This window comes from Bactrocera latifrons, unplaced genomic scaffold (genome assembly GCF_001853355.1).
Source record: "Bactrocera latifrons isolate USDA-ARS-PBARC rearing strain unplaced genomic scaffold, ASM185335v1 scaffold_72, whole genome shotgun sequence".
NCBI classification, from domain to species: Eukaryota; Metazoa; Arthropoda; class Insecta; order Diptera; family Tephritidae; genus Bactrocera; species Bactrocera latifrons.
Genome location: NW_017537401.1, coordinates 351,588 through 378,552, shown reverse-complemented (window position 1 = coordinate 378,552; position 26,965 = coordinate 351,588). Strand labels below are relative to the sequence as shown.

The following is a 26,965-nucleotide window of genomic DNA, read 5'->3' as shown; positions in this document are numbered from 1 at the left end:
CATCCAAACCACTACCTAACTTTTTTAAAAACACTGAAAATTTTATTTTAGTATTTTAACGGAAAATAGTTTAGTACTAAAAACCTGTTGTACTAAATTTTTTTAAAAGTATTTTTGTTTTTATGAAAAATATTTTAGTACTAAAAGTCGTATATACTAAATTTTTTAAAGAGATTTTTTGGAAAGTTTATTTTAGTAAACAAGTACGAGATAAATGAGTTTCTTGGAAAAAATATTAGTACTAGATAGAGTTGTAGATCTAGTTGATATTAAATCCTTGAAAATTTTAGTACTAAAAGTACTAAATTTGTTTGTACACTTTTTTATATAATTCCTTCCTTATAAGTTATTTGAAATAAACAAAAATTAGATAAATAAGTTTGTGCTAAAAAATTTAGTACAACTTTAGTACATGCTTTAAAAAAATTATTTTAATATTTTAACTAAATATGTTTCTAGTACTATGAAGAGTGCAGTATCAGCTTGCACAATCGTGTACTAGAAATTTTAACAGTTTTTTGAAAACACAAGGGAATAAGAAAAGTTAGTTTTTAACCTTTTTGAAAAAAATATGTGCTCATTCGTCTACATGTCTGTTTTCGCTTCCGAAATTGCCCCCATCGATATTATGTACTTATTCCAGTGCTTGTTCCAATCATTGAATCACGACTCAAACTTCTTACCTCAGCAGCTGCTACAGACAAAGTAAGCAATGAATACAGCTGAAGATATCAACAAACTTCAGGGGCATATATATCAATCTCTAAACCCACGAAAGAAATTTTAAATTTAAAAAATTTCGTTATTTTCTCGTACATTTGATTTGGTTTGTCTGTACGCAGGTAGGTCCTTTACTTTGCCAATTGAGTGTGGCAGCATTAAAAGCATTTTATAGACACGCAAACTCAAATGTGTGTGCGTACCTTTTTACAATCATGTATACTCGTATACTGTTCACCAGGTGGGAGTGTATAAAACTGTTGTTCGCCTGGTTTTATTTTGACTTTGAAATACCGCTGCTGCTTTGCGGTGAAGTCATTATCAAATTATAGGAAGTTAAACTTTTTTGCAATTATCTTCTTCTAAAGCCTTCCAAATTGCTTATATGAGTTAAAACAATGTAAGCCAAGCGCTGAATATAAGCAAATACATATGTATTGGAAAGGAAATATATGCCACAAATTTGCGTATAATTTGTTGATACTGAATTGGCACAGTGTAGGTGGGTGGATATCCAACTGCTATAGGTAGTCTAATGCCACAGACTTCTCTATGTGAGTTACTGGCCCATTTTAAGTGGCTGTATTTGTATTCGCAGGTAATGGATGTGTTTGTAATGCATGCAAYTGCCAATTTAATAATGAAGGCAGGCTACGGCAATTTCAACCAAATGTGGCACAAACATGTGGCAATGTATTGCTGCCATTTAAACACCATTCGCATTCAGACGCCGATGCGGCTGAGCGCGTTTCGTGTGTGCGCGCCAATAATTTMGATTAACATTAGCATTTTTAATACTCTTTTCTCGCAAAATGTAAATAAAACTAGAACTAAATGCTTCGTAATTTACAGGATGTCGATCGCCAATCGCAGGTCACCGCAGCCGGTGTGCCTAGCGAGGAGCAGCTAACGGCATTGCGCACTCACTTGCAGACACTGGCTCGAACGGAGGAAGAGCTGAAGCAGYTGCGTGAGCGAAATATTGAGAACACGACGACCGAACGTAGTAATCTGGCTGATGATGACAACACCATCATCGAGGTGCTGGAATTGTGGCAAAAGATATTCCAGGATACCTTTCAAGAGTATCATCGCCTCTCCACACGTTTGCTGCGCAGTCAGAACAGCGCTGAGGCATTGAAGTTGTGGCGTCAATACTTGCAGCACGTGCAACAATTCCTTGCCTGCAACATACCTGAAGACTACACAAGTCTCAAGGAGCAGCAGCATCTGTGTGAGATACATCAAAATCTKCTTATCTCACAGCAAAATGTGCTCGCCACACACACGGAAGCCGAACAACAACTCGAACCGGCACTCGCCGAACAATTCAAAGTGCTAACGAACATGCATAATGAGACGCTGTCACGCATTATGCAACGCAATAATGAGCTGGAGGCGCGCATGACTGCTTGGAACACGTATCGCGCTGATTTGGCGGCGCTGCTCGAGTGGTTGAAGGAGCGCGAGAAGGAGCGCACACGCTTGCAACTACGCTACATAAACCTGAAGCGCGTGCCACGCCTCAAGCAGCGGCTGGATGAGTTACTACAACAGTTGCCAGCAGGCGAAGCAATGTTGACGCAATTGAGGGAGCAGCAAACTAGTTTGTTGCGCTTCTGCGACGATGCGCTCGCCACCTCCATACGCATGGAACAGTCAAGTGTAGCACAACGCATTAACAACTTGAAGGCCGCACTGGAGACATGGAATAGCTTTCTGTTGAAAATCTCACAGCTGGCGAGCGCTTATGAGCAACGTACCGTTCAGCTAGACAAAGAGTTCGACAAAATGCAACAGCTAGTAAACAAAACAAATGACCTATTACCCACTAGCGCCAGTGATATACAGGATTGTYTGAGTAAACTGCGCGCGCAGCAAGTACATCTTTCGACGCTCACGGAAGATCTTGAAGCACTCAATGTCACACAAGAGGAACTCAAAGAATGTATTAGCCCGCACGACATGAAGGCAATAAGACAGAAGATTTGGCTGCACTGGCAGCAGCACGCTGATCTCGAATACCAACTGACGACTTTGATAAATATCATCGAGGAGCGCTTGTCTTTGCATGCACTCTTCAACACACGCTACGACCGTTTGGCGCACTGGTTGAGTGGTCTGGAACACCGCGTTGAGCGTGATTCGGATATCTCAGCCATAGCGAACCCCGAAGATGCAGCGCGTCAATTGGATAAACAAATCACCGCTGAGCTCCAACTGCGCGAAAAAGATCGCGAATGGCTGTTGTCTACGGGACGCGAACTTATCTCACTCTACACAGACAATTCGCGCAATGCAGAGGCCATACGYCATGAGGTGCAAGAGAAATCGGATATGCTAATCGATCGTTGGGAACGGCTGAAGTACCTGAGCAAGCAGCGCGCCAACAAGATTGGCGATTTGAAGATGACACTGCTGCGCCTAGAGGAACGCATTGCCTTAATACGTGCCTGGATGTTCGAAGTAGAGACCGAATTGCATAAACCACTCACTTTCGACTCGTACACACCACCGGTTATAGAGGCGAAACTCAAGGAGCATGAGAAGATACAACGCTCCATTGAGAATCACAGCAGCAATGTTGGTGAAGTGTTGAATTTAGTTGAAATGCTGCTAAATGACGCGGATACCTGGCGCTCGCATGTAAACACCTCGAATCTTGGTGTATCTGCGCAGAATCTCGAGAAACGCTGGAAGAATGTCTGTCAGCAATCCGCCGAACGCAAGCAACGCATACTTACCACATGGAATTTGTTGCAACAATTGATCAAATTCACCACTGAGTACAAAACATGGCTAAGCAAACAGGAGACAGACATTGCGGCCTACGAACGCGACCTTTCAACATTGTCGAAGGAGGAAGCGGCTGCACGTCAAAAAGCTGTCGAAACTAAGCTACGTGAACTAGAGGCACAAGAGGYGCCCCTCAATCAATTAGCACAGACTTATGCCAAACTGATGATGAGCGCTGGGGTTGATCCCGAGAATATACAGAGTCTTACCATGCCGACGAAGGTAATGTTGGCGAAGTGGCGTCAACTCGGACCACGCTGTCATGCTGTTATCGATGTCATTGACAAAGACGTCAAATTGCGGCGCGATTTCGAGAAGGCACAACAAGAGGCTGTAAATGYGTTGACCGGCATACAAAGTGAACTGGACCRTTTGCAGAAACAACAGCCATGTACACCCGCCGAAGCACAAGCTGCTGTGAAACGTATCGAAAACTTGGAAGCCAAGCTGAAACAAGCTGGCGAAAAAGTGGAAAGTGCTGACAAATTAGCGGCCGAAACCAAAAATAAGGCGAAACAAGACGAACTGACGCGTATCATRACGCTCATCACGCAATACACCATCATTTGGCGTGAACTGCAAACGCGCATAGTCACAATCAAAGCCGAATGGATTGCCAAAGCGGCCGCCGCCGCTACCGGAGTTGTCGGCGSTGTTGCAGAGGCAGCTATCACCGCGACACACGCATCCGAAGCCGATGCTGGCGTGCAAGTGAACACTTTGTCACAACGCAAGCTACGCAAGGCGCAAATGCAACGCGAAACCTCGATCACCGCCAAAGATGCCTATATCATGGAGCTGGAGACAGCGATCAAGGAATGCCAAACGAATCTCGATGAGCTGAAGCGCACCATTTGCGACAAGACACGCAAACCAGGTCCGCAAAAGATGTCCAAGCTGATTGGCAATGCACAATCGTCCACCGAGCTGGTGAAGCATTTAAGTCAGCTGTTGTTGAGCGAATGCCAAGCGAGCGCCGACGAGGCGCAAGTGGAGGCAGTGGCAGAGCTGGCGCTGCGCTTCGAAACATTGCTGTCGCAATGGAAGACGCGCCAACAGCAAGATCAAAAAGCTAGGTAAGTGACGCCAAGAAATTGAAATGCATTAAGTGTTAATGTGAATAACTATTTTTTGCTTTGGTGTTGGGGTACTCATATKATTATTATCTGTTTTCTTGTTTATTTACACTCCACACACATACACACACGCGTGTAAACTAAATCTTTGCAATACAAAAACAAACTAACACGCGCCTTTAAATATGCTTCATGTCACCCTCTCAAAACGCTATGTGTCCAAATCGCAAACGCATTTCCATAAAAAATGTTTAACAGAAGTGCGCTTCCCGCTGCATACAAATTGACCTGCCCACAGTAAGTGCCAATACACTGTAAATTTAATTGTACATACACTGCAACATAACTGTAAATTTAAGTAAATTTGCCTTTGGTGTACCGCATCTGCTCATACTTCATACTCACCACAAATGGCAAGCATTTGAACTCAATACAAATCCACTAACGCACTGTGCTCTCCTACTTTTCTCTCTCTCTCAAACAGTGAGGTCGGACGCCTGACGTGCCCGCTTTGCACACAACGCAATTGGCAGCAGATCGACAACGATCTTTGGCGCCTCGAGCAATGGCTACAGTTTGCCGAAGGTACGCAAAAGTCGCAAACCTCACCACCGTCGAATATCGAACTGCTCGAGGATGTGGTGCAAGATCATCGCGAATTTCTGCTCGATCTCGAGAGTCACAAATCGATTGTGATGAGCCTGAAYGTAGTCGGCGATCATTTGGCCACACACACATTGGACACGGACAAGGCGCGGCAATTGCGCGATCGTCTCGAAGCCGATAATCAACGCTGGAATGCAGTTTGTATGGTTGCTGCCAAATGGCAGGGCCTCTTACAAACAGCGCTCATGGGCAATAGCGAATTCCATCAGATAATCGATGAACTGTGCTCGTGGTTGCAGCAAACCGAACAGAATATCAAATCATCGGAACCGGTGGATTTGACTGAAGAGCGTAGTGTGTTGGAGGCGAAATTCCGTAAATTCAAAGAATTGCGSGCCGAATTAGAACGTTGCGAACCGCGTGTTGTGAGCTTACAAGATGCTGCCGACCAGCTGTTAAAGTCCGTGGACGAGACGAGCGCCGAGTCGTCACACACCTATGCAAGGTAAGCGAGCSTATGCGCCAAGCCGCAGGGCGGAACGATKAAAGTAGGGGGTTTGTTCGAAACAAAAGTGTTGTGTAAGAACTTGCGATACCTTTGAAAGTGGGCAGAAAATAATAGTTTGTGAAAAACAAAATACAAGTAAGAGAATTATTAAARCTAAAAGCGCATATTCATGGCTTTCGCTAGGGAAAACCGAGTTGAGGAACCATTAATAATAAAGATCGTTGCTAAGAATGGGCTGAGATGAATGCTAACAGTATTTTATGTAGTAGTTGAAGTTGTAGAGTAGATATTTACTTTCCTAAATTTGCCGTGTAGAATACCTGAAATTGCTTTGTAGAACACCTAAACTTGCTTTTTAGACCACTTGAAAAAATTTATTTTTCGTAGCAACAATGCAAATTATGCATTTTATTATTTAGTTTTATASTTTTTATATCCATAACTTTTAACCACATACCTCATCGTGTCATAGTACTTCGTTTGAATTCAAAAAAATATATGTGTTCGGAATTCRAAATTATACTAACACTTTTTGCAGTTTTGGGGCTTTTTCCTAACCAAAATTTTGTTCAAGTTTTGATTAATAAACAATATATAAAACGATATGAAGGGATTTTAGAGCTAAAGTGCGCACACATGTGAAATATGCTATTATTTAAGAATACAACAAAACTTTAATACAAAAGTGTGTAATTTGTGTAGTATGTAAGAAATATGTGTTGACGTTATACTTAGTGCTTTCATGTTGAAACTTTCATCAGTSAAAGCTGTATTCAAAATGACATAAAGGAACTAGTAAAGATCTTTCAATGTCACATTTTCTTTTCTTTAATTGAAAATTGCCGTTTTGTGAAAATAGCTTTAAGCTTTGTAAGCTTAACTTATTCGTAAGCCTCAAAGACTACATTTTCTTATTAAGAAGGAGAGCTTAAACCTTTGGTAACCTTTAAAGAAAAACTTTTTTTGTTTAKAAAATGAACTTAAAGCTTGGTAAGCTATAAATATACAGTTTAATTAAGCTTAAAAATTAAATGTTCTTTTTAGAAAAATAGCTTAAMGCTKGGTAACCTTTACAGAAAAACTATTATGTTTAGAAAACGAGCTTAAAGCTTGGTAAGCTATAAAGAAYACTTTAAGTAAGCTTAAAGATTARATTTTCTTTTTATAAAAATAGCTTAAAGCTTGGTAACCTTTACAGAAAAACTATTTTGTTAAGAAAACGAGCATAAAGCTTGGTAAGCTATAAAGACCACTTTAAGTAAGCTTAAAGATTAATTTTCTTTTTAGAAAAAGAGCTCAAAGCTTGGTAACCTTTAAAGAAGYGCTTTTATTGTTTAGAAAATGAGCTTAAAGCATAGTAAGCTATAAAGAAACACTTTAAGTAAGCTTTGAAGATTAAATTTTCGTTAAAACAAAGTGCTTAAAGCTTAGTAACCTTTAAARAAAAGCTTTCTTGTTTAGAAAATGTGCTTAAAACTCCGTAAGCTATAAATAAAAATTTTTCTTAATTATGAAAAGGGCTTTAAGCTTGCTAACCTTTTCAGAGAAATTTTAGAATTTATTAAAAGAGCTTTAAGCTTTAAAGAAACTTTTTTTTTTCTTATTTAGCTGCATTATCTACCTTTTTGCGCTTTATGTTATGACTTTTGCATAATGAAAGTTGAGTTTGGTTTCAAAAATTTATATATATTTTTCTGCAGCCTTGCATATTTCATATGTGTGCCAATATTATATAAACAGATAATTTCATATTTACCTTACTTGAAAGCTTTCATAACAATAACTTCCATTGCACTTGGGGCTTATAAAATAAAAATAAAAAATAAAAGATTTAATCCATTGTGTAAAACAGGACGTTATGTCCATCCTATTAAAGTATTGTCTTATGAAAATAAGTTACATGTGTATTCCGTTAGTTTTATACTATTTCACACATTTCGTTYTTTACATTTTATTACGGTATATAACCCATTGTTATGTTAGCTTTTACCATACTACTTTACAATTTAGTTTATTGCCATTATAACTCTTTGATTCTCTTTACCTTTTATGCCTACATATATGCGTACATACATACATATATACTATATATATAATACATACTATGTTATATAATTTTGTTGAACAAATACTATATATTTTTTGCTTAACAAAAAACACCAAATTTTCCGAAACAAAATTGGAATGAACGCTTTCTTATTGTTCTTGTTGGCGTTCTTTTGGTTGCGTATTTGGTTTTTTGCACTTTTTTGTTTAAAACTCGAAACTTTTCGTCCGCCCATTCTAACACTTCATCCAATTGATTATCTCGTAAGTTCACTAACATTCGCATTAAATCGAAGAACCCTTTCCAGGTTGACCGATCTACGTTTGCGTTTACAATCGTTGCGTCGCCTGTCCGGCATCTACATTGTGGCTGTCTCTTATACACATCTAGATGTGTATAAGAGACAGGGTTGACCGATCTACGTTTGCGTTTACAATCGTTGCGTCGCCTGTCCGGCATCTACATTGTGAAGTTGGGCGCGGTGCTCGGCTATAATAGTGACAACATGGGCGTGTCGCTGCATATGTTGTCGAATGAGGTAAGCTAAATGCGGGAGGAGTAGAAAAATTAAAAAGAAAATTAGAAAATAAAAAAAATTTTGACTTCAATTCTTTACTAATGTAATGTGCCAGTAACAATTTATTTTAATTGATTTTCATATTAAAAAAAAATATTACTTTTTCTTAAGCACCAAACCTGATTGGATATGAAATTGAGCAAAGTGTACTAAAATTAAAATTATAAAACAACAAAAAAGTAAAAAAAGATATATCAAAATAATTAGAAAAAATTTACAAAAAAATTAGAAAAAAAATTTAAAAAAAAAAATTAAGAAATAAAAAAAAATTGAAAATATAATAATTTAAAATTCTTAAAAGTATTTTTAAAATTTATTTAGTCGCAGAAATGCTTAAAGTTAATAGTTACTAGTAATTTTATTATTTCATTTGTGCGTTTAATTACTGAGTGTACTATATACGTTGGTTATCAATTTATTTATTTTATTCTTTATTTCATCCTTTGTTTTATGTTCTTATTGCAAAACAGCTTTTGGATCAAACTACATTACCCTCTACATCTTCTTCCATGCAGGCAGCCGCACCATACACTGATAATGCAAAGTAAATATTATTAGATCGTAAAATAGTTTTTATAAGTTCGAAATRCATTTTATTCGTTTTCAAATATTTATTTTCAAATTTAAATAGTTTGAGATTTCAATTAAGTACAAGTAAAATAGAAAAACAAAATTGCATGCTTTAGTTATTCAGTACTAAACATGAAAGTCTCGGCAGCTACGTCTACTGGCAATATATTATTAATTTTATATTTCATTATTTTTTTAAATTATTATTACTATTGTGTTAAAATTTTTACACGCACAATCGCACTATATTTAGTAAATTCGCTTACTTGCCAGTGGACTTGGGAGCGCGCAACAAAAATTCCTGATTTTGATACGTGAGAAGCAAAAATTAGTTCAGTAACTAAGATATAAAAATATAAACAGGAAATAATATGCTATACATTGCGACAACAGAGCTCCCGGAAATTGTAATTAAAATGCAAAACATTTAATTATTCAACAATATTTATCTTGTCGCCTTCAAAGTAATCCCCAACAGATGCAATACATTTGTTTTCCAGTCCAACTTCTTCAGCCAAYTTTGTTTTATCTCTTCGATTGAAGGAAAACGGGTTGTACGGATCAACWAGTTCGCTTTGGGGAACAAGAAAAAAATCACACGCGACCAAATCTGTTGGATATAACGGTTGATCGATGGTATACATTACGTTTTTCGCTTTAAATTCGRTCACAATCGTATTTTCTTAAAAAAATACAGCGTTTCATACCAAAAATATAAACCAAAATATTTCGAACGGGTTCAGGAGAGATTTTGATATCTCTTGTTATCTCTTTAACAGTTGCCTGACAATATTTTCATCAGTTAAAGATCTCGAAGATAGTAAAGAACGTAAGCCATTTCCAACATTCGCAATGATTCGGCAACGAAATTTGGTTAGAAATAAAAAATTTKAAACAAATTCTTTGTTTAATATTTTTGTCCATTGTTAAAATCGCAACGCACGGCTGCGGTGCACCGACTTAAGCCGCAGCTGTAAAGAAACTGACTGACGGATCGTGCTCATATTTGGTATAGTAATCAAAGACAGTCTTACCAACTTAAAAAAATTTACTTATTTTTGAAATATACGGGTACTTTTTTTATTATTATTTTATTATCAAATAATTTATTATCCAAACGAATCGGTTAATTAGAACTTGAGTTCGTGTAATAACGTGTAAGAGTTCTTAATAACTACCCAATATTAAAAGTCTTTTCATATTTCTAATTAAACTTCAACAATTTTTTTGTCCAATATTCATTTTAATTMAAATATCTTAAACTCATCTACTTTGCTATATCGAAATCAAGCTCTTTTTGTTGTGCCTTAACTTAAAAAGCGTTTTAAGCTCCGAGTCATATTCATACTTCGGCTGAGCAGTGCCGCAGAGAGAAAACTAGGAAACAAGGATGTTTGCAATGAATTTTTTTTGTAGAAATCTGCAAAARATATTTGCAGAGTACCGCAATAGAGTTCGGATCCAGCAGAAATTGTTTCCGCTCGCCCCACTTCTTTCCTACACTGCTGCTGAGTAGTTATAGTTTCAAAAAGTAGTCTGTAAGCGTGTATACATAGTATAATATATAAATTTTTGTTAACTATTTATGCCTAATTCTTGTACCTAGTGGCTTTTTATATTTCTCTAACGCATTTGTATTACTATCTCTTTACAATAGCGGCACCACCGGCACCGATGCCGATGCTGTCGATGGCGATGCCATCAACACCACCGTACTTGCGCGCGGTGCACGCTTCCTCGGGCGGGTTGCACGTGCCTCCCTGCCCATACAAGCGCTCATGTTGCTGTTGTTGGGTGTTGCCACACTTGTGCCCCACGGTGAAGACTACACTTGCATGTTCTCGAACTCGTTTGCGCGCAGCCTAGAGCCGATGCTCTCATACCCCAACGGACCGCCACCGACGTAATAGTGGGTAGTTGTCGCAAACCAAAACAAAAAACACAGAAAAAACAATTAAATTAAACGAACAAAAAATAGTATATAAGAAAAACGAATATAAATAATATATACATATGTAAGAAAAGTGAGATTTGTAAATGTCCTACACATTGTGTACAAGATTGTACAGTGTTAAAAAGAAAAAAGTTGCAGTTGGAATATTAAGCAAAAGAAAGGGAGTGTTTTGTACGCTTGCGTGAAATTGCACAAAAAAGAAAAATAAGAAAAGAAAAAGCATAAAGCATAAAGTCGTGTATATGCCTTGCTTGTAATTGTATGTACAATAAACTATAAACAAATACTGATTGCTATAAATTTGTACATCACTTAGTGCAACATAAAGAATAATTCAAATACTTGCCGTACGAAGTTTTCCAGGTAGTTTGTACATTTTGATAGGCATTAGATAGCGCTTTGGAGTAATTGACGAAACGAAACCGAAGTTTTGGGGAACAGTATGTTAAATAAAATGACGGCGAATGAATAAGGAATCTAGGGTAAAGAAGTAAGAAAGCAATAACTGCTGGCATAACAGTTATAATAACGCTTTATAATCTTGGTTATAAAAGCGGTTATAATAACAAGTTAAAACAAACATAACAAAGTGCAACAACTTATATGAAATTTTAGTACATAAGCATGACAGAAAAACAGAAAATTACAACTAAAACTTAAAAAAAAAAAAAAAAAAAAAAATTACGAAACGCACATAGAACACGATAAATTATAGTAAAACAAATTTTTGATATTTTCGGTACACGAAAAAGGACTCGCAAAACGACAACAAACAACAACAACAAGCATGCCGTGTGCTAAGCGAATTTCGTGGAACATTTTTGCTTAGCGCAGGGCATGGCGCAAGCACGGCAAACAAAATAYAACGACAATGCCAAAAGACAACAACAAACAAGTAGAGAACCGAAATCCTTAAGCAATTACAACAACACTCTCCAAAATTTAAGTTTTCTCAAAGCCACATAAAGGAAATTGCACGAACAACTTTCAAAATCGAAAAATTCAAAATCCATGACCTACAAAAACTTGTTTGAAAACTGACAAACGCGCACATTTTTGCATGACCACATCTCCCAAAATACAGCGGTTGTATCAAAACTGCGCGCATTTGCCTTTTCACAAAACAACAAGAAAGTCAATGTAACGCCATCCTTTAGCGCACACATGCGCGCATGCGCACAAATCTCTCCAATGTGTGCATGCTGGTTGGACGCAAAGTTGACAAAAACAAGTACTGAAGTACGATTAATTCACATCGAAAACATTCCCAAACAGGCATTACCATAGTTAGTTTTAGCTAAACGCAACATTTACTTATTTTTCCAAAACTTGATAGTAATTTTTTAGTAGTTAAAAATCGATAAATGTTGTTGTTGTTGGTATTTATGTTAAAATGTGTGGCGCAGTTGTTGTTGGAAAATGTAACTAAACGCAAGCAGCAAGTGTCCTCAATTGGCGCGAAATCAAATTTCAATGAAGTAAGCTCTTTTTGGCTAAAACAAAAAAAGAAAAGAAAAGAAAAGAAAAAACTGCAAAACAAAACGAACGAAGTGAAATATTATTATTATTATTTTTTAAATGAGATTAGTAAAGGCAAACAAGCGCGTTGCAAAATGAGCAACCAAATGTTAAAAATATGAAATTATAAAAAAAAAAAATTGTTAAGCCTAAAACTAGCACACGCACTAGAAGCGCCTCTGCGTGAATTTTGTTTTGCCAGAATCCATCCATACACACTTACATTGTTGTGGTGTGTATTCTAATATATGTATRTTTTGTTTACTTTTTATTAACGTTGATATGAAATTTACGCTTTATCTATGCTTTTCCTATGTGTACCTAAAACGCATTATGCAAACTTATCGTTAAAAACTATTTATTCATTTCGCTATGGATTTACATATACATTTATACGATATTATTAACAATTGTTTAAACGCTTATGGCTTTGTTAAATTTTCCGTATTTTTATACAACTACACTGAAAAAAAATTAATGTCAATTTATTTAAAAAAAAGTTTATTTTAATAAAAAAAGATTTTTTTTTACTTTAAGTAAACGATATGACCATTACACGACGAAAACTGAAAAACAGAAATACAAAAAAATTTACAATAACACAAAAAAAGTTCAAAAACAAAACTCTGAAGAAACGCAGTTTTGAGTTGTCAGTTTAAGGAAAAATAAAAKAAAATAAATAAATAATGTACTATATATTTTTTGCATTAAGCAGCAAATGTTTATCAAACTTTTGTTAGATTAACTTATTTAAGAATTATTTGTTTTCACTTACTCGTACATTTAATGTATCTACATATATACATCCTTACGTATACTACACGTTTATTATTATTATTATATTATTATTATGTTATGTATGAATCACCTTTGCAAAAGTATAAAAATAAAAAAATATGAAATAATTTTTTGCATTTTATTAAGAATATCCAGCACCTAAGCCAACGAAACCGCAACATGTCTGTATGAAGTTTTGTTCTTTATAGTAGGAAGAAGCATCGAAAGCCGACGTGCGGAATTTTAAACCGTTAATCCTTACCAATTCCGAACTCATATCTCTAACACAGAATCACCGAAAAATCCGAAACATCCATGTCCAAACAGTATTTGGGTTAGATGGAAGTCTAGTTTCCCAGATTGTCTAACTAACCAGGTATGTAGAAATAATTATAAATATAAATATAAAATTATTATATTTCCCACCTTACCGTTAATGTTACACAGTATATTCTTGAATATTTATAGAAAAAATGCTATTAACAACTGTTTAGTTAAAACTTAAATTTTCATGAATATGGGGGTTTTATAGTTATAAAATGGATACAGTTTTATCGACTTGTTATAGTAGTATAATTTACCAACTAATTGGGTCCAAACCACTGCATAATAGCCTAATAAACACCAAAACCATGGATTGATAATACGTTTCTTGAAATAACGTCTTTGTGGTAAAACTTTTTACAATAAAAGTAATAGAAACAAAATCTACAAGCGATAAGCTTTCCAACGACASCTCATTCTKCTAAATCGGTTCAGAAATGGCGGAGTTATTCGAGTTTTTAGTTGAGCAACACCCCTACTGCATGGTTATGGGCGCCTAGTACTTCAGATGAATTTGCCACAATTTTTACGCAGCATTTATTTCTTCGTGATACACAGCGCCACCTCTGTCCGAAATTTTAGGGAGAATATTTTTCCACATGAGTCATCCTGCATTCACACACTTCCGCCTTGGTGGTATGCAACATTTTGGAGGTGGCAATTTATTTTTTAATGATGTGCTGCGCCACCTGTGTGGGACATACCACGAAAATATTTTTCCATATGAGTCATTCTGTTTTCACTCACTTACGCTTAAGTGGGCGCCTTGTGGATATGCAACATCTTCGGTCGCAGCAGTCTTTTTGGCTATACACAGCGCCACCTGGGCGCGATATTTTGCGTAAAATARTTTTGCACACGAGTCATTCAGTTTACATACATTTCCTTTTACATAGCGCCTAGCGCATATGCAACATATCTCGGAACTGTAACTTAATTCGTAGCGATAAACTGCGCCACCTGTGGACGACATTTTACTAAAATATTTTAGCGCCTTGGAGGTATGCCACATTTTTCGGGACTTCGATCCTGCACTTTTAACTTCCGATATCGTGCTGCTGCCGATGCTGGGTGCCTGGTGCATATGTGGGATTTCGCTAAACGCGTCGGGCACAATTTTTTCGTGCAAGAAAAATGTCGCAGGGGAGAAATAAAAAATATCGCATGCTACTTTTAGTGTTTTAGTTAATTTAGCGTAGCTTCTGCACCATTCAACCGATTTGCACGATTTTGGTATCAAATTAAAGGGAATTTAATGACGCTTCTTTTGCAGCTTGTTAGGAATAAAAAACACATTTTTATATTTACTTTTGGATTTCTTTTATTTGTAATATTTAAAAATTAAGCTTAAGTGATGTGCATACAAGTTTGAATGAAATTATGAGCAAGACTTCCATTTTTAGCTCAGTTAACTCGAAATGAAGGGTTGATTCACGGAGACTGCACTTCCCTCGGTAACCCTCTTCCCTCCTTTCCTTCCCTCTTATACATATGTATATAGAGCACAAGGCGTAAGCGCTGAATGTTTTTCCTGCCAGCTACAGAGCATGTACGACTAAAAATAGTGTTAACACGGAGTCAGACCGCCATCATAACACGGTCAAAAAAAGTTTAAATATTTCCCTCAGTGTATTTATTTTATGCCACAGATGGCGTTGCACGCTTCCCTATGCTTGTCATCAACACCGTCGTTGCTATGGTTTCATGTTGATTTAAAAAATTTTGACAACACACAACAAATCAAAGATAAATAAGAAAATTTCGTGCTCGTTGAAAAATATATAAAACATTAATTAAAATAAATAAAGCAATATGTTTCGACGTGGAAAACTGCATTTTCTCAGCACCAAAGATGATCGCATCAAAATAATGAATGAGCGCATTAATTTGACGGAAAAACACTTATTGGAAATATGTGGTTCATTTGCAGCTTGCACCAGAAAAATAGCGAAGTAATTGACATATTACATTTGTGCATATAGCAAATATATATAAATGCATTGACATTTTTTTAGATGCCGCAATGCCTTCGACGATTTGGCACACAAAGTGCAGAATTTCGCAGAAGAGGAGAAGATCAATTATAGTTTGAGTGATGGCCTGAACTCCATTACCACCTCTTTAACTGTACAAGCGGATTATATGGATTTGCTGGTGCATCGTCTGGWAATGAAGGTGAAAATGAAATTTTTTTCAAAGTGCAATTTCACAAAAGTAATCAGAGAGAAGATAGTGAAAAAAAATGAAAAAAAAAACTTTTGAAAACTTTTCTTATTTAATATATGGGTTTAACTTTAACATGAATGCGAACTTGAAATACTTGCAGATAGTCAATGAGTTGAGTCAATTCGAAAATCTTTGTAAAACCACACGCGATAATTTGCGCGCAGCAACAATTGCACGTGACAAGGAGGTTTTGAAGCAACAACAATTAATGGAAATCAAATCTAAATTTACTGCAAATAATGTTAGTAACAAAAAAGTATAATATTAATCCAAAAATACATATTCAGATGCCTTTATATTGTTGTAATATTTACCTTACTAGACGGCTGCTGATTCGGAGTTGTTGAAAGCTAAATTGGAAGTGAACCGCTCCAACAAAGAAATAGATGAGATTATCAATACCTTTGAAAAACGGAAACTGTCAGAGATACGGTCTTTACTAACCGATTTTATACTAATCAGTCTCAAATATCATACGAAGACTTTGGAAGTGCTTTCGGCCAGTTATTATGATGTCTCGAATATTGATGAAAATGGTGATTTTAATGAATTTCAAAAATTAATGAAAACTAAAGGCGAACCTACTGGACGAAAGCAGACCCTAAAGAAGGGAATGCGGTCACAATCGATGGACAGCTTAGATCACGATACACTTTTGAGTCCCTTAAAACATACTAAAAAAATTTCGCGTAGCAATAAAAGTTTAACGAGCAAAACTGATGATGAGCGCGTCAACACGAGAGATGACGATGAAGATGAGGATGATGATGATGATGAGGTATATTAGTTAACTTTAGTAAATGTAATAATTTGTACTATGTATATTATAATTTTTTGTAGGAGGATTTAGAGGCATCCGGTGATAATACAAATGACGAGGAGGAGAACTCGGGTACAGCCTCCGATGATGATGAGCCCACAGAGAGTATTTCTGCTGCGAAAATAACAACGCTTGCAAATAAAATGAATGAGAAAAAAAYCAAGGAACAAACAAAACAGCCATTTCGCGCTATCTCCTCGGCGCACGTAAGAACGCAACGACAATTGCATGGAAAATCCAATTAGTTTTGAGCTGTATTGGAATTGAGTAGATTACTTAGATTTTTAATTGAAAAAATTTCAATTGGTTGCTTCTAGTACAATATGCATGCATGTACAAAAGAGAACAGTTTAACCTATTTTAACATCAAAGGATAACATTTTTAGTACATATATAAAATAATTAATTTTACCTTTCGATCAGGTCGGCAAGTCACAAAGTCAACACAAGCCTTTCGCTGCTAAAAGTGGCGTTGGCATACCAACMTTACAAAAACGTGCATCAGCACCACATTTTGGCGTTAAGGAACATCARCTTAAAGGTAACGATAGTAATGTGACAATGACACTGGAAGGTCCAAGTAGTCGCTTAGTGACAATTGTTGAATCGAAGAAATGAATACACAAAAATTTATTAATAATTAATGTAAGGCAACCAATCCATATTGATTATACAACCAAGACATGTTTATACCGACATTTTATATRTATGTCTAGCCTTAATAAACACTTCCGCATAATTACGTTTGACTAAATGTTGTTGTTCTTACTGCTGCAGTTTCGWCTACATATCTTCATATATAGTGAGRTACTCCATTGTGTTTGTTAGGTTTAAATTAATGCTTTTATTATTCCAAGTTTTCCAAAGACCAATGAAATTTTAAACTATTCAAAGTGAACTAATTTCAGATATACAATGAGAATTAACTAAATTCTAACTTGTTACAGCACATTTCTGATGTTAACATGGCCAATAATGGTTTTCATTTGATTTGTAACAAAAATTTTAAAATCTTACCTTATATATTATTATTATTTTTTCATTTACTTATTTAAGATAATGAACTTAATAAAACGTTTTGTGTTTTGTTTAGCCAATTCTTATCAGCATTGAATGTTGCTTTTCGTGCGTATTTGTGGAGATCGACTTCAATGCGGTGTATATGTATGTATGTGCATTAATACATGGTTTGGTTTGGAATACATATAAATATTTGTGTTCCAGTGACAAATTGTAAATTAATGAGCAATGTTTAAGTGTACCCTTCATGGACAGATGTATATCTATGCTAACATGCCGCACCAAAATTTGTATGTTTTACTTTTCTGGACCTTCAACGCCAGCTTGATTCATCAAATCCGCAATGCTTTTCTCCAAATCATCTATTCTATTGCCCATATCATCGATGCGTGTGATTATTTGATCCGACATTGTTTGGAATTTGTCTTGTACATTTTGTAGCAGGTTTTGTACCTAAAATGGAAATTTAAGATAAGAAATTGTTATTTCATTTGCTCAGATGGTAATATAATGTATACATTTTCCTAGTTGTAGCAACGTTGGCGTTGTTGCTAASAGATTTGTGTATATTAGCAAAAAATGGGAGTGGCGGTTATCCTATACAAAGCATTCATGCAAATTATAATACGCGCTTCAAACACTTTAAGAATAATTTGTATAATGTATATGATTCAACACTATTATTAATAAATTAATGTCGATTACTCACATATATTGTCAATTCCTGCATATTTTTCGGATCTGCATTACTGCTCAAGGAGTAATTTTGATCCAAATCGCTATCAACGTCATTCTTAAGATCTGCCATTGTTGCTGTTTACACTAATTTTAATTGCGGTTTATTTTGTTTGTTAACTTTTTCTATAAAAGTATAAAAATAACTTAATATTTTGCAACTTTCCGCTCTAGGAAACCAGACACAACAAAATTTTAACTGAAAATGACAGTTGAGCAGCTGACAGTAGGCTTATATTCTTTGTTGTTATTATGGTTGCCAAGGTTTTTGGCACAGGGTATTTGCAATGCTTTGAAATATTTGGAATAATGCAGCGGTGTTGTATGGAGTATATTACATTGTAAAACATAATAAAAATTATTATAATAATGTAATGTTAAAAGTATTTATTTACATTAATATATTATATTTTTATTTTCATTCAAAATATTATTTTTTCTTTAACTACCTTAAAGCCAATAGCGTCTTTATAGTTGTAAATTTGGTTGCTAAGCCMGAGAATGTATAGATTGAATGTTTAGATGCACCGCTGTGCTGATAGTGTTATATACAATTAGTACATCYTGAACATGTTTCCGAGCGCATGTTTGTATACATTTTTAATTAAAATGAATTGGTGTCATTGAACTCTGTTTCCTTGTGATTTTGTTAGATTTAAGATTTACAAAAATATTTATATTACGTTGTCAAATATCTCYCTTCCGCCTTTTTGTTTTTTGAATTTCGCGGCTATGTATAAATCGTTACAGAGCTCGTATCTGGTAATACTATACATCTTTGGAAAGGTCTTGACATAACCTACAAAAGGACGCTATGCATGATTAGTTTGGCTATTGCGTCCAACAGTTATARAAGTGTAAACATGAAGTTCACTAACGCCGAAATTCGCGCTATTTTAAAGTTTTCCTGCGATAAGGGCAAATCCGCCAGAGAAACGTTCAGTGAGATTAATGGTGCTTTGGGGGATGATACTCTATCACTTCGAACTACGGAGGCATGGAATCAAAGCCTGCGATATGCTGCCGAAACGGAACGAACTCGACTCATTTTTGAAGSGTATGGTGACTGGCGATGATAAAAGGATCACATACGACAATATCAAGCGAAAACGGTCTTTGTGGGAGGCCGGTGAATCGTTCCAAACAGTGGCTAAGCCGGGATTGATAGACAGGAAGGTTTTGCTGTATGTTTGGTGGAATTGGAAGGGAATCATCCCCTATGAGCTRCTTCCATATAGCCAGAGGCTTAATTCTACCATCTAYTGCGAACAACTGAACCGCTTGAGGCAGGTGATCGACCARAAGCGTCCARARTTGGCCATCAGGAAGGGAGTAGTGTTCCACCAGGATAACGCCATAAATAAAGACTAAATCTGATTACTGTAACACTTTTTATAAAGCATTGAATAAAGAGCAAAAAGGCGGAAGGGAGACAACCTAATATTAGGATACAAGTAGATATATACATATATAGATTTTTTATATATATACACAATTAATTTTTATCGATTGAGTGATCACAAAATTTCAAGCGTATTGCCTTTCTATTGCAGTACTCCAGATAAATAGCCCAATTAGGCATCATAAATCCAAAACATTTGTTTAAGTGGCACTTTCGAATTGTTCACACACAAATTCCTTTTAAACATGCAGCGCCCAGAAATATGAGGTTAGATGCTTCATTTGTCTACAGCCCAACAGCCTTTATCATAACAAACAGCTGATTTATGATTCCCTAATAGCTAGGCACTTGGCAAAAAGGTTTGACACCTTTGAGTATGCACGTGCCCATGTTCGTGTTATGTGAGCCGATTCAATGATTGGGCGGGGTTTCTCACCTATTTTTGTGTAACGATGTATGTACATACATACATACTTACATACATCTGTTAGCTATCGCATTTTTTCAACTTAATCCAATGTTATTTATAACGACAACACATTCTACATACATACATACTTATGTATTTAACCAAGTGTAGAATCTGTTGTGCGAATTGAAAGGATACGAGATCMTTCCATTTGAACTTGTTCCAAGAAAACTTATTTAATTTAATTTTTCCATAATAAAAATATTTTTACTGTGTTATATTGTACGAGAGATAAATAATTCTTTCTTATTTTTTTCCTTTGAATTTAAATTAATTTTTTTAGGTCGGAAGCTAACTAGATTTTTGCTGTGTAGATTAGTATAATACGGCTGTTTAAGCTGACGTTGAGCAATACCAAAAGCTCCGTCATTATCGGAAAGGATCTATCCGAGCCGTTCGATACCAAACTAGGTTTCAGACAAGGCGATTCCCTATTGAGTGACTTCTTTAGAGCTGAATAGAGAAGGCATAATCTTCTATAAAAGCGTACAGCTGGCTTCAACACCCGTGACATTAGCTCTGCTTTCTCCAAACCGGAGAAAGAAGCGAAGCAAATGGCTTTGGTAGTGAAAAAGGGCAATACGAAATATCTGATGGCATCAAACAAACAGTCGCCGCACTAGCGGCTAACAGGTGCTACTTCGGACTGAGTAGGCAATTGAGAAGTAAAGTCCTCTTTCGACGAACAAAGATCAAACTCTATAAGTCACTCATCAACTCCGTTCTGCTATATGGTGCAAAAGCATAAACAACATCTGATGAGTCGGTGTGCCGAGATTTCAAGATAAAGGTTCTGCGGAAAATTTTGGGTTCTCTGCGCATTGGCAATGTCGAATATGAGGGATGAGGTGTATGAGTTGTACGACGACATTGTCATAGCAACGGCTACGCCGGCTAGGTCATATCATTCGAATCTATAAAATACTCCAGCTTTGCGCCATGGGAAGCAGAGAAGGAAAATCTCCATTCCGTTGGATAGACCAGGTGAAGAAGAACCTATACTTGGAATTTCCAATTGGCGTCAAATAGCGAAAAGGAAGAACGGTGCGCGCTGGTGTAAACTCGGCTATAACCGCGTAAGCGATGTCTACGCCAAAAAAGAAGAGGATAAGATTCCTATACACTTGTAGAAAATGTAAGCATTGATCACTCGCAGTGCCTGACCAGTGCTTACTCTGAACATAACATGTACGCTCGTGCAACTAGTTGCGCTATCGTATCATATCCCTCCTAAAATAATTTGCTACTAATTTCTTTCACTGCAGGGTTGTTGTGTGCGCATATGTGTATGCAGGTCGGCTTTCAGGTCAAAGGTGTTAATGCGAGTAGTTGTAAACTCGCACTTAGACGACGCAAAACACATCACGCCCTTTAACTTAAATATCAGATTAGTGTTGTCTCATTACAAATGAATGCCATTTCGCCTTTATTTATTGTATTTGGAGCATGAAGGTGTATGAATATACATATGTAGGTACATGTATAGTCTACACTGTAGACCGTTGTGTAMAGCAATACGGGTGGACCAAAATTAATGAGTGCCGGTGCTTTGCTAGACGGTTAATCTTGTTGCAACAAATATCAAAGACAAATATTAAAAATAAAAATATAAATAACAGTTCCCGTAAAGTAAATCTCATATAATCAGAGCTGAAATTTAAATGGTTTGTACTGAAATATATTAATAAGCTTAGAGGGAATATAAATTATATACAATATGTACAACTTGGTTTGATGCTATCAACTCCTAGGTCTCGTTGCCAATTTACAGCGGTCTAAAGTTTACTTGGTTTTATCAGGAAAGCAAGAATCGTACTCTTCAATCCCCATTTGAGGAATAGTGCGATATAATAATTGGCCGAATAAATAAATATTAATATATAACACATCGAATTTTCACATGTCATGAGACCTGTTCCAATATACGAACATTAAGATCTTTTAGAATAATATATTGGAAGTAGATCTGTCTATAAATTCCAGACAAGTTGGTCTATACTTGAAAATCTATGGAAGCTCATTTCATGACAGATGACGGCATACCTTTAGGAAGCTAGAATCAATCACATCTTCGATATCCTAAACAAAGAAGATGATCTTAAGGATTGGAAATATGCAGTAGGTACCGTAAAATGCTTATTGAAACTTCTATGAATAAACTCACATWTATGTAAATCARCTTCAAAGTCCTGTCGATCCATGCATGTCCCTAAAGTATTCTATCTCACGTTTATCCGTCAATCAGCTCTTGGTGTGTGTTATTTTTAGCGACYTGCGTATTGTGAATTGGTCCAGTTGTCAAGCGAATGTCACTTTTGGCAATTTCAGCAGCTTTTTGGTTTTCGGGACACCCTTGTGGCCTGAATCCCAGTGTATATGCAGCTGCTTTCCAGCAGCCCATGCAGCTGAATGCCAACTGGTTCTATAAAAAAAGCAGGCACCGTGCATGGTCAGCGCTTAGGAGACGAGGAGATGTGAATTGAAAGTCAAGAGGTGACTTCAAGAGCCAGCTGGCTCTATTTAAGTAAAGCAGGCACCGTGTCTGGCCAATATTTGGGTGACGTTCACGCTGTGAAATGAAGTGATTATGTGACACTCACCCCGCGAAGTGAAGATATTTGAAAGCCACGRGGTGACTTCAAGAGCAGCTGGCTGCTAGCTGGTTCTMTATAAGTAATGTCGGCACCGTGCCTGGCCACTGGTTAGGTGACTCTCGCGCCTGGATATTATTTGATGTGAAAATCAAAATGTATAATAGTAAGAAAGAAATGTGTCGTATTGTGTAGTAATGTTTCTTAATTTCAACTGAGAAGCGATGGATTCGACTTATTTCGTAAAAAGACAAACGACATGTGGAAGTTTAGCTCCAAAATGGTGATGAAAATGAGTGCACCAAAAAGTGCACTGACTCCGTCGCTCTGCGGGAGGTGTCCTTGTCCTMGTCCTCGTTATGTCTCAGAAGTTTCCAAAACGGGATCTTCTACCTCTTTGTAAATAGTACCATATATGTCTCACCGAAATTTACCGCTTTGGTAATCGATATCACCCATTAGTGTATGACTTTATAGCGTTATTCAGAGATTAACTATTTCTGAAATGATTTTCACATTTATACTTATACAATCAGTCACATGTCCCAGGTGTTGATGTTGTTTTTCAAAAAGTTTCTGTTTTTAACATTTTCCCTTATTAAAGTCATTAATACGCCGCTACCAATACCTCAGCTGATATTCACATATACATGTGCAGCTACGATGGGAAAATTGCAGTTTTATTGCTCAAAAATACGCTGCATTTAATTTTAATTGGAAGTTAGTCACCGCAGGAAAAGTTATGCGCCAACACAATGTGAATATTGCACGGTTAGTCAATTACAAAATCCTATTATTACACATAATTTAACGGCAGCATTGAATGCAAAGCGCCAAGCAGACCAAAATGTCCAAAAATACAAACAAAAGTAAAGAACTGCACCAAATGTGAATTTTCGTGCCGCTGATCAGCCAGMCACGTACAAAGGACCAACCGGCCGCATTCAGTTGGTTCAAATTGTCTGCGGCTATCACTGGAAGAAGGGCACTACGTTACGTGCTATTGTACTTGTTGTTGTTGTTATTGTTATGCAGRAGCCGCTACCTTAGATGAGTGAATAAAAGCTCACCTGAAATTAAATTGACAGGAATGACAAAGCATGACAGCGCGACAACTCAGCGGCTACCCCTCTGCCGGTCGAGGTGTGAGTGGTTATCTGTAAGCTTTTGGACTGTAGATAGCGTGTAGAGGAAGATATGTAGAGTTGAATGCAACGTTCGGACGAGAAAAAGCATTGAAAGTGCTGCTGGTATTGTTTTCGGTTGTTGGACTAGTCGGTCGGGATTCTTAAGCAAAGTGCTGTGAAATATTTCGACCAACACAGCTGTGGCAAGGCATGCGATATACTAATATATTTATTATTGTAGTAGTTCTGTAACTGTGCGCACTTTGTGTACTTGTTCAACAGACTTTTGTTTAAGTTGAAACCGAAATTCCTGAGTCGAAGCATGCCCCAGTATAATTTGTTCACTTTTCTAATTTCGTGTCTCTCTTGACGTCTAGAGCATTTGGTGAATTACGGTGGATTATACATAATGTGCAAGTAATTACTTTGATTAGTTGTTGTAATTTGCTTAACCGCATTTAAGTTGTCAACTTTGGATCAAACCAAAAAGTTTTCTTTTTCATTTTGTATACATAGAAGTGTGGTTTCGAGTACGTGGCGGCTTGAAAGCGTAATTTGTTGTAATAAGTTTCAAGTACTAAGTATACTATATATTTGTATACATTTGAAAACGTTGTGGATAATATATTTTTATGATATCGGCGAGCAAAGGAAATTTGCTTCTAGCAATTAAATACGTAACAAGAAAAAATGTAAAATTTTTTATTTCAAAGATTATAGCGCTGCCTTTGACAACACTTAATGTCGGATTTCGTGAATTAGGAAATTTTCCATATAGGCACTTCACTAACATCGATCAGTTTGTATGACAGCTATATGCTATAGTCATCCGATATCAGTTATTCCGACAAATGGGAAGCTCCTTGAAAGGATGTGTGAAAAATTTCAGATCGATATTTCATAAAACAAGGGACTATTTCACGTAATTTCAAATTCAGTTTGTGCTTGTTACTTAATCAAATAAGATACACTTAATTGCCTTATTATATTATTTAATCATGGCAAATGTCTAAATATTTACTTTACAAGAAGATTTACAAAATCATTTAATAAACCTGTCTGCAAAGACGACAGCGCGTATGAGTAATAAGAACAATTCATACAAAAAGTTCACGACGACAATGTTAAATTACCCTAAGGGAATAATGCTGTGCCACATTAAAATCAAATTAATGACGAAGAAGATACTACATTTGAGGAATATAAGGGGGAGGCATAAAGAAAAATRATAACAAAAAATACACATATCTATGTGCTTAGGCCGAAAAATTCTTTGCATTACACACATTAGCATTCAAGTAGGGGAAAGAAAATATGAACATATAAGGGATAACAATTCAAGCAGAGAGATATATCAGATAGAGGCAGCGGCAAGCTCTCCAATAAAGCAGGAAACAATTATGTATCTACAATCAAATTCTTATGTTTTATGAATTGCAGAAGGAAAGCGTAGGAAACAAAAGGCAAATACTCACAATAAATCAGAAACACAAAGAATGTCTGAAAAAATGGCAATTTAATTTGGATGGAATATAGAAGAAGGAGCAAAAAATAATATTGATGATGAATTAGAGTAATTCATATGTGAATAATGCTTTGATTTAAAGTATAAAATTCAGTTTTATATAGAATCCATCTTATTAAAAAAATAATAGTAATGGATGTTGAATACATTAAAAATTATTTTCCAAAAATGAAAATGAAAGAAATCGAATCAAAAGTGCATGTTTCGTGTCTGAAAATATGTACTTGTCAGTTCAGTTCGGAAAAAAAATCCTAAAAAAAAAAAAGTTAAGTAAAAATAACGTATGGCAGAACATAATTTGCCGAGTCAGCTAATGACATACATATACATATATAATATATCTATATATAATCATATATAATATCATAATAAATTGCTATTATGAAAAGATATATTCCAGATAATTTCGACAGTTCTGAGCTTGCTGACAYTTGTATGGCTTTCCTGGTGTAAAACGCTAGTATATAAGCCGCTTATGAGACACTGAACCTGCCTTCTCATAATAATATTAAGCCAAAAACATTGTGAAGGCTAGTGTCCTACTGAGATGATCAAAATGCTATTATACGCTCCATAACCATTTGCCGTTTCATTCATTTTGCCGCGGGCGCCAACGCTGCTGTGCCATAATGCAATTTTGCAGCATTAATTCGATTGCGAAGCCGAGAAAGTTTTGCTGCAACACCAGCGGTTTTTGACTGCATGTCTGTATAGGTGGGTATGTGAGTAATGTGAGTTCAACTATGTATATAACCGAAATTGCGCTTTTATGCTGCTTCATCGTCCATAATGGCCGTGGTGGCGTAGGAGACGCGCCAGCAGTTTAAAAAATGTGATAATACCTGCGCAAACAAAGCTAATTCGTTTCCATTCCCATTCCCATCCACATTCACACACACATACACATATTACCACTCGCATTCGCCATTTCATTGTGCAGTGGCGCAACAGCAAATTTACCGAATTGCCAGAGCGTTGATCGCTGTTATTGCCAACTATTCCTTTTTGTTTTCCTTCCAGCGCTTTCAGCGCGATGAATTTACAATTCCCAGTTGTGCAATTGTAGCGTTCCGTAAATGCACTAGAAATCGTTGAGGCGCTCACCGCACACATATATACATATACGCACACTTGCTTATGCYGCCCTGAATCGGTGAATAATACAATTTCGCCCCGCTGTCGGTTCTACATGCCAGTGGTGGTTTTCGGGGTGGCGCAAGGCAATTGATAGACAGATGCAAAGAATAGCAGACAATAAATCAATTGAGCTGAACAAACTGAACAAACGAAAACGAAGACAGCTTGCCGGAAAATATAATCCCATAATATGACAGCTCAGTTAGCATAATCCGTTCGCAAATGCGCGTTGCCGGCACGCACGCCCCTTTAGTCCACTATTTGCTCAGCATTCGGCAGATGAATCGACTGATTGCCAACACAAATTTGCTGTTCAGCGGAGTGTAGACACTTAAATGATGCACTGTTGGATGCCCATCGTAATTGAGCCATCGAAGATTTTTCATACATACTTTTTCGTACTTTTTATTGCCGTGCCGCAAGTACCGCTAAATTTTTTT

At 36.4% G+C, this 26,965-nt stretch overlaps 3 protein-coding genes across 7 annotated transcripts in view; 2 read left to right on the top strand and 1 right to left on the bottom strand.

Moving 5' to 3' along the window:
• LOC108976048 (nesprin-1) overlaps window positions 1–12,948 on the top strand; it is a 197,289-nt gene extending 184,341 nt beyond the window's left edge. For 2 of the 5 annotated variants that reach the window (XM_018944953.1, XM_018944949.1), the window contains 7 exons: window positions 1,573–4,592; window positions 4,851–4,889; window positions 5,077–5,703; window positions 8,049–8,115; window positions 8,217–8,291; window positions 8,801–8,874; window positions 10,558–12,948. In XM_018944953.1, the coding sequence (XP_018800498.1) occupies window positions 1,573–4,592; window positions 4,851–4,889; window positions 5,077–5,703; window positions 8,049–8,115; window positions 8,217–8,291; window positions 8,801–8,874; window positions 10,558–10,807 (4,152 nt within the window). In that variant the 3' untranslated portion in view covers window positions 10,808–12,948. The remainder of the gene's footprint in view (window positions 1–1,572; window positions 4,593–4,850; window positions 4,890–5,076; window positions 5,704–8,048; window positions 8,116–8,216; window positions 8,292–8,800; window positions 8,875–10,557) is intronic. The other 3 variants (XM_018944951.1, XM_018944955.1, XM_018944950.1) reach the window with 2 other exon arrangements.
• A 1,952-nt stretch (window positions 12,949–14,900) lies between these two features.
• LOC108976052 (protein FAM92A1) lies at window positions 14,901–17,273 on the top strand. Its single transcript, XM_018944963.1, has 6 exons — window positions 14,901–15,425; window positions 15,489–15,648; window positions 15,800–15,940; window positions 16,022–16,477; window positions 16,540–16,725; window positions 16,943–17,273. Exons 1-6 carry the CDS (start codon window positions 15,286–15,288, stop codon window positions 17,135–17,137), a joined length of 1,278 nt encoding a protein of 425 aa, XP_018800508.1. The 5' UTR covers window positions 14,901–15,285; the 3' UTR covers window positions 17,138–17,273.
• Window positions 17,274–17,509: 236 nt separating this feature from the next.
• LOC108976053 (heat shock factor-binding protein 1) lies at window positions 17,510–18,474 on the bottom strand. The gene is made up of 2 exons (XM_018944964.1): window positions 18,249–18,474; window positions 17,510–17,992 (listed from the first exon to the last, which is right to left on the bottom strand). Exons 1-2 carry the CDS (start codon window positions 18,345–18,347, stop codon window positions 17,837–17,839), a joined length of 255 nt encoding a protein of 84 aa, XP_018800509.1. The 5' UTR covers window positions 18,348–18,474; the 3' UTR covers window positions 17,510–17,836.
• Window positions 18,475–26,965: the final 8,491 nt, after the last annotated feature.

What these genes read in the sequence shown, in the direction of transcription:
- LOC108976053 (XM_018944964.1), bottom strand. Translation starts at nt 18,347, where the DNA reads ATGGCAGATCTTAAGAATGACGTTGATAGCGATTTGGATCAAAATTAC. An exon ending in TGCAGGAATTGACAATATAT is followed by an intron (nt 17,993 to 18,248) that starts GTGAGTAATCGA and finishes TTTCCATTTTAG; the next exon opens with GTACAAAACCTGCTACAAAA.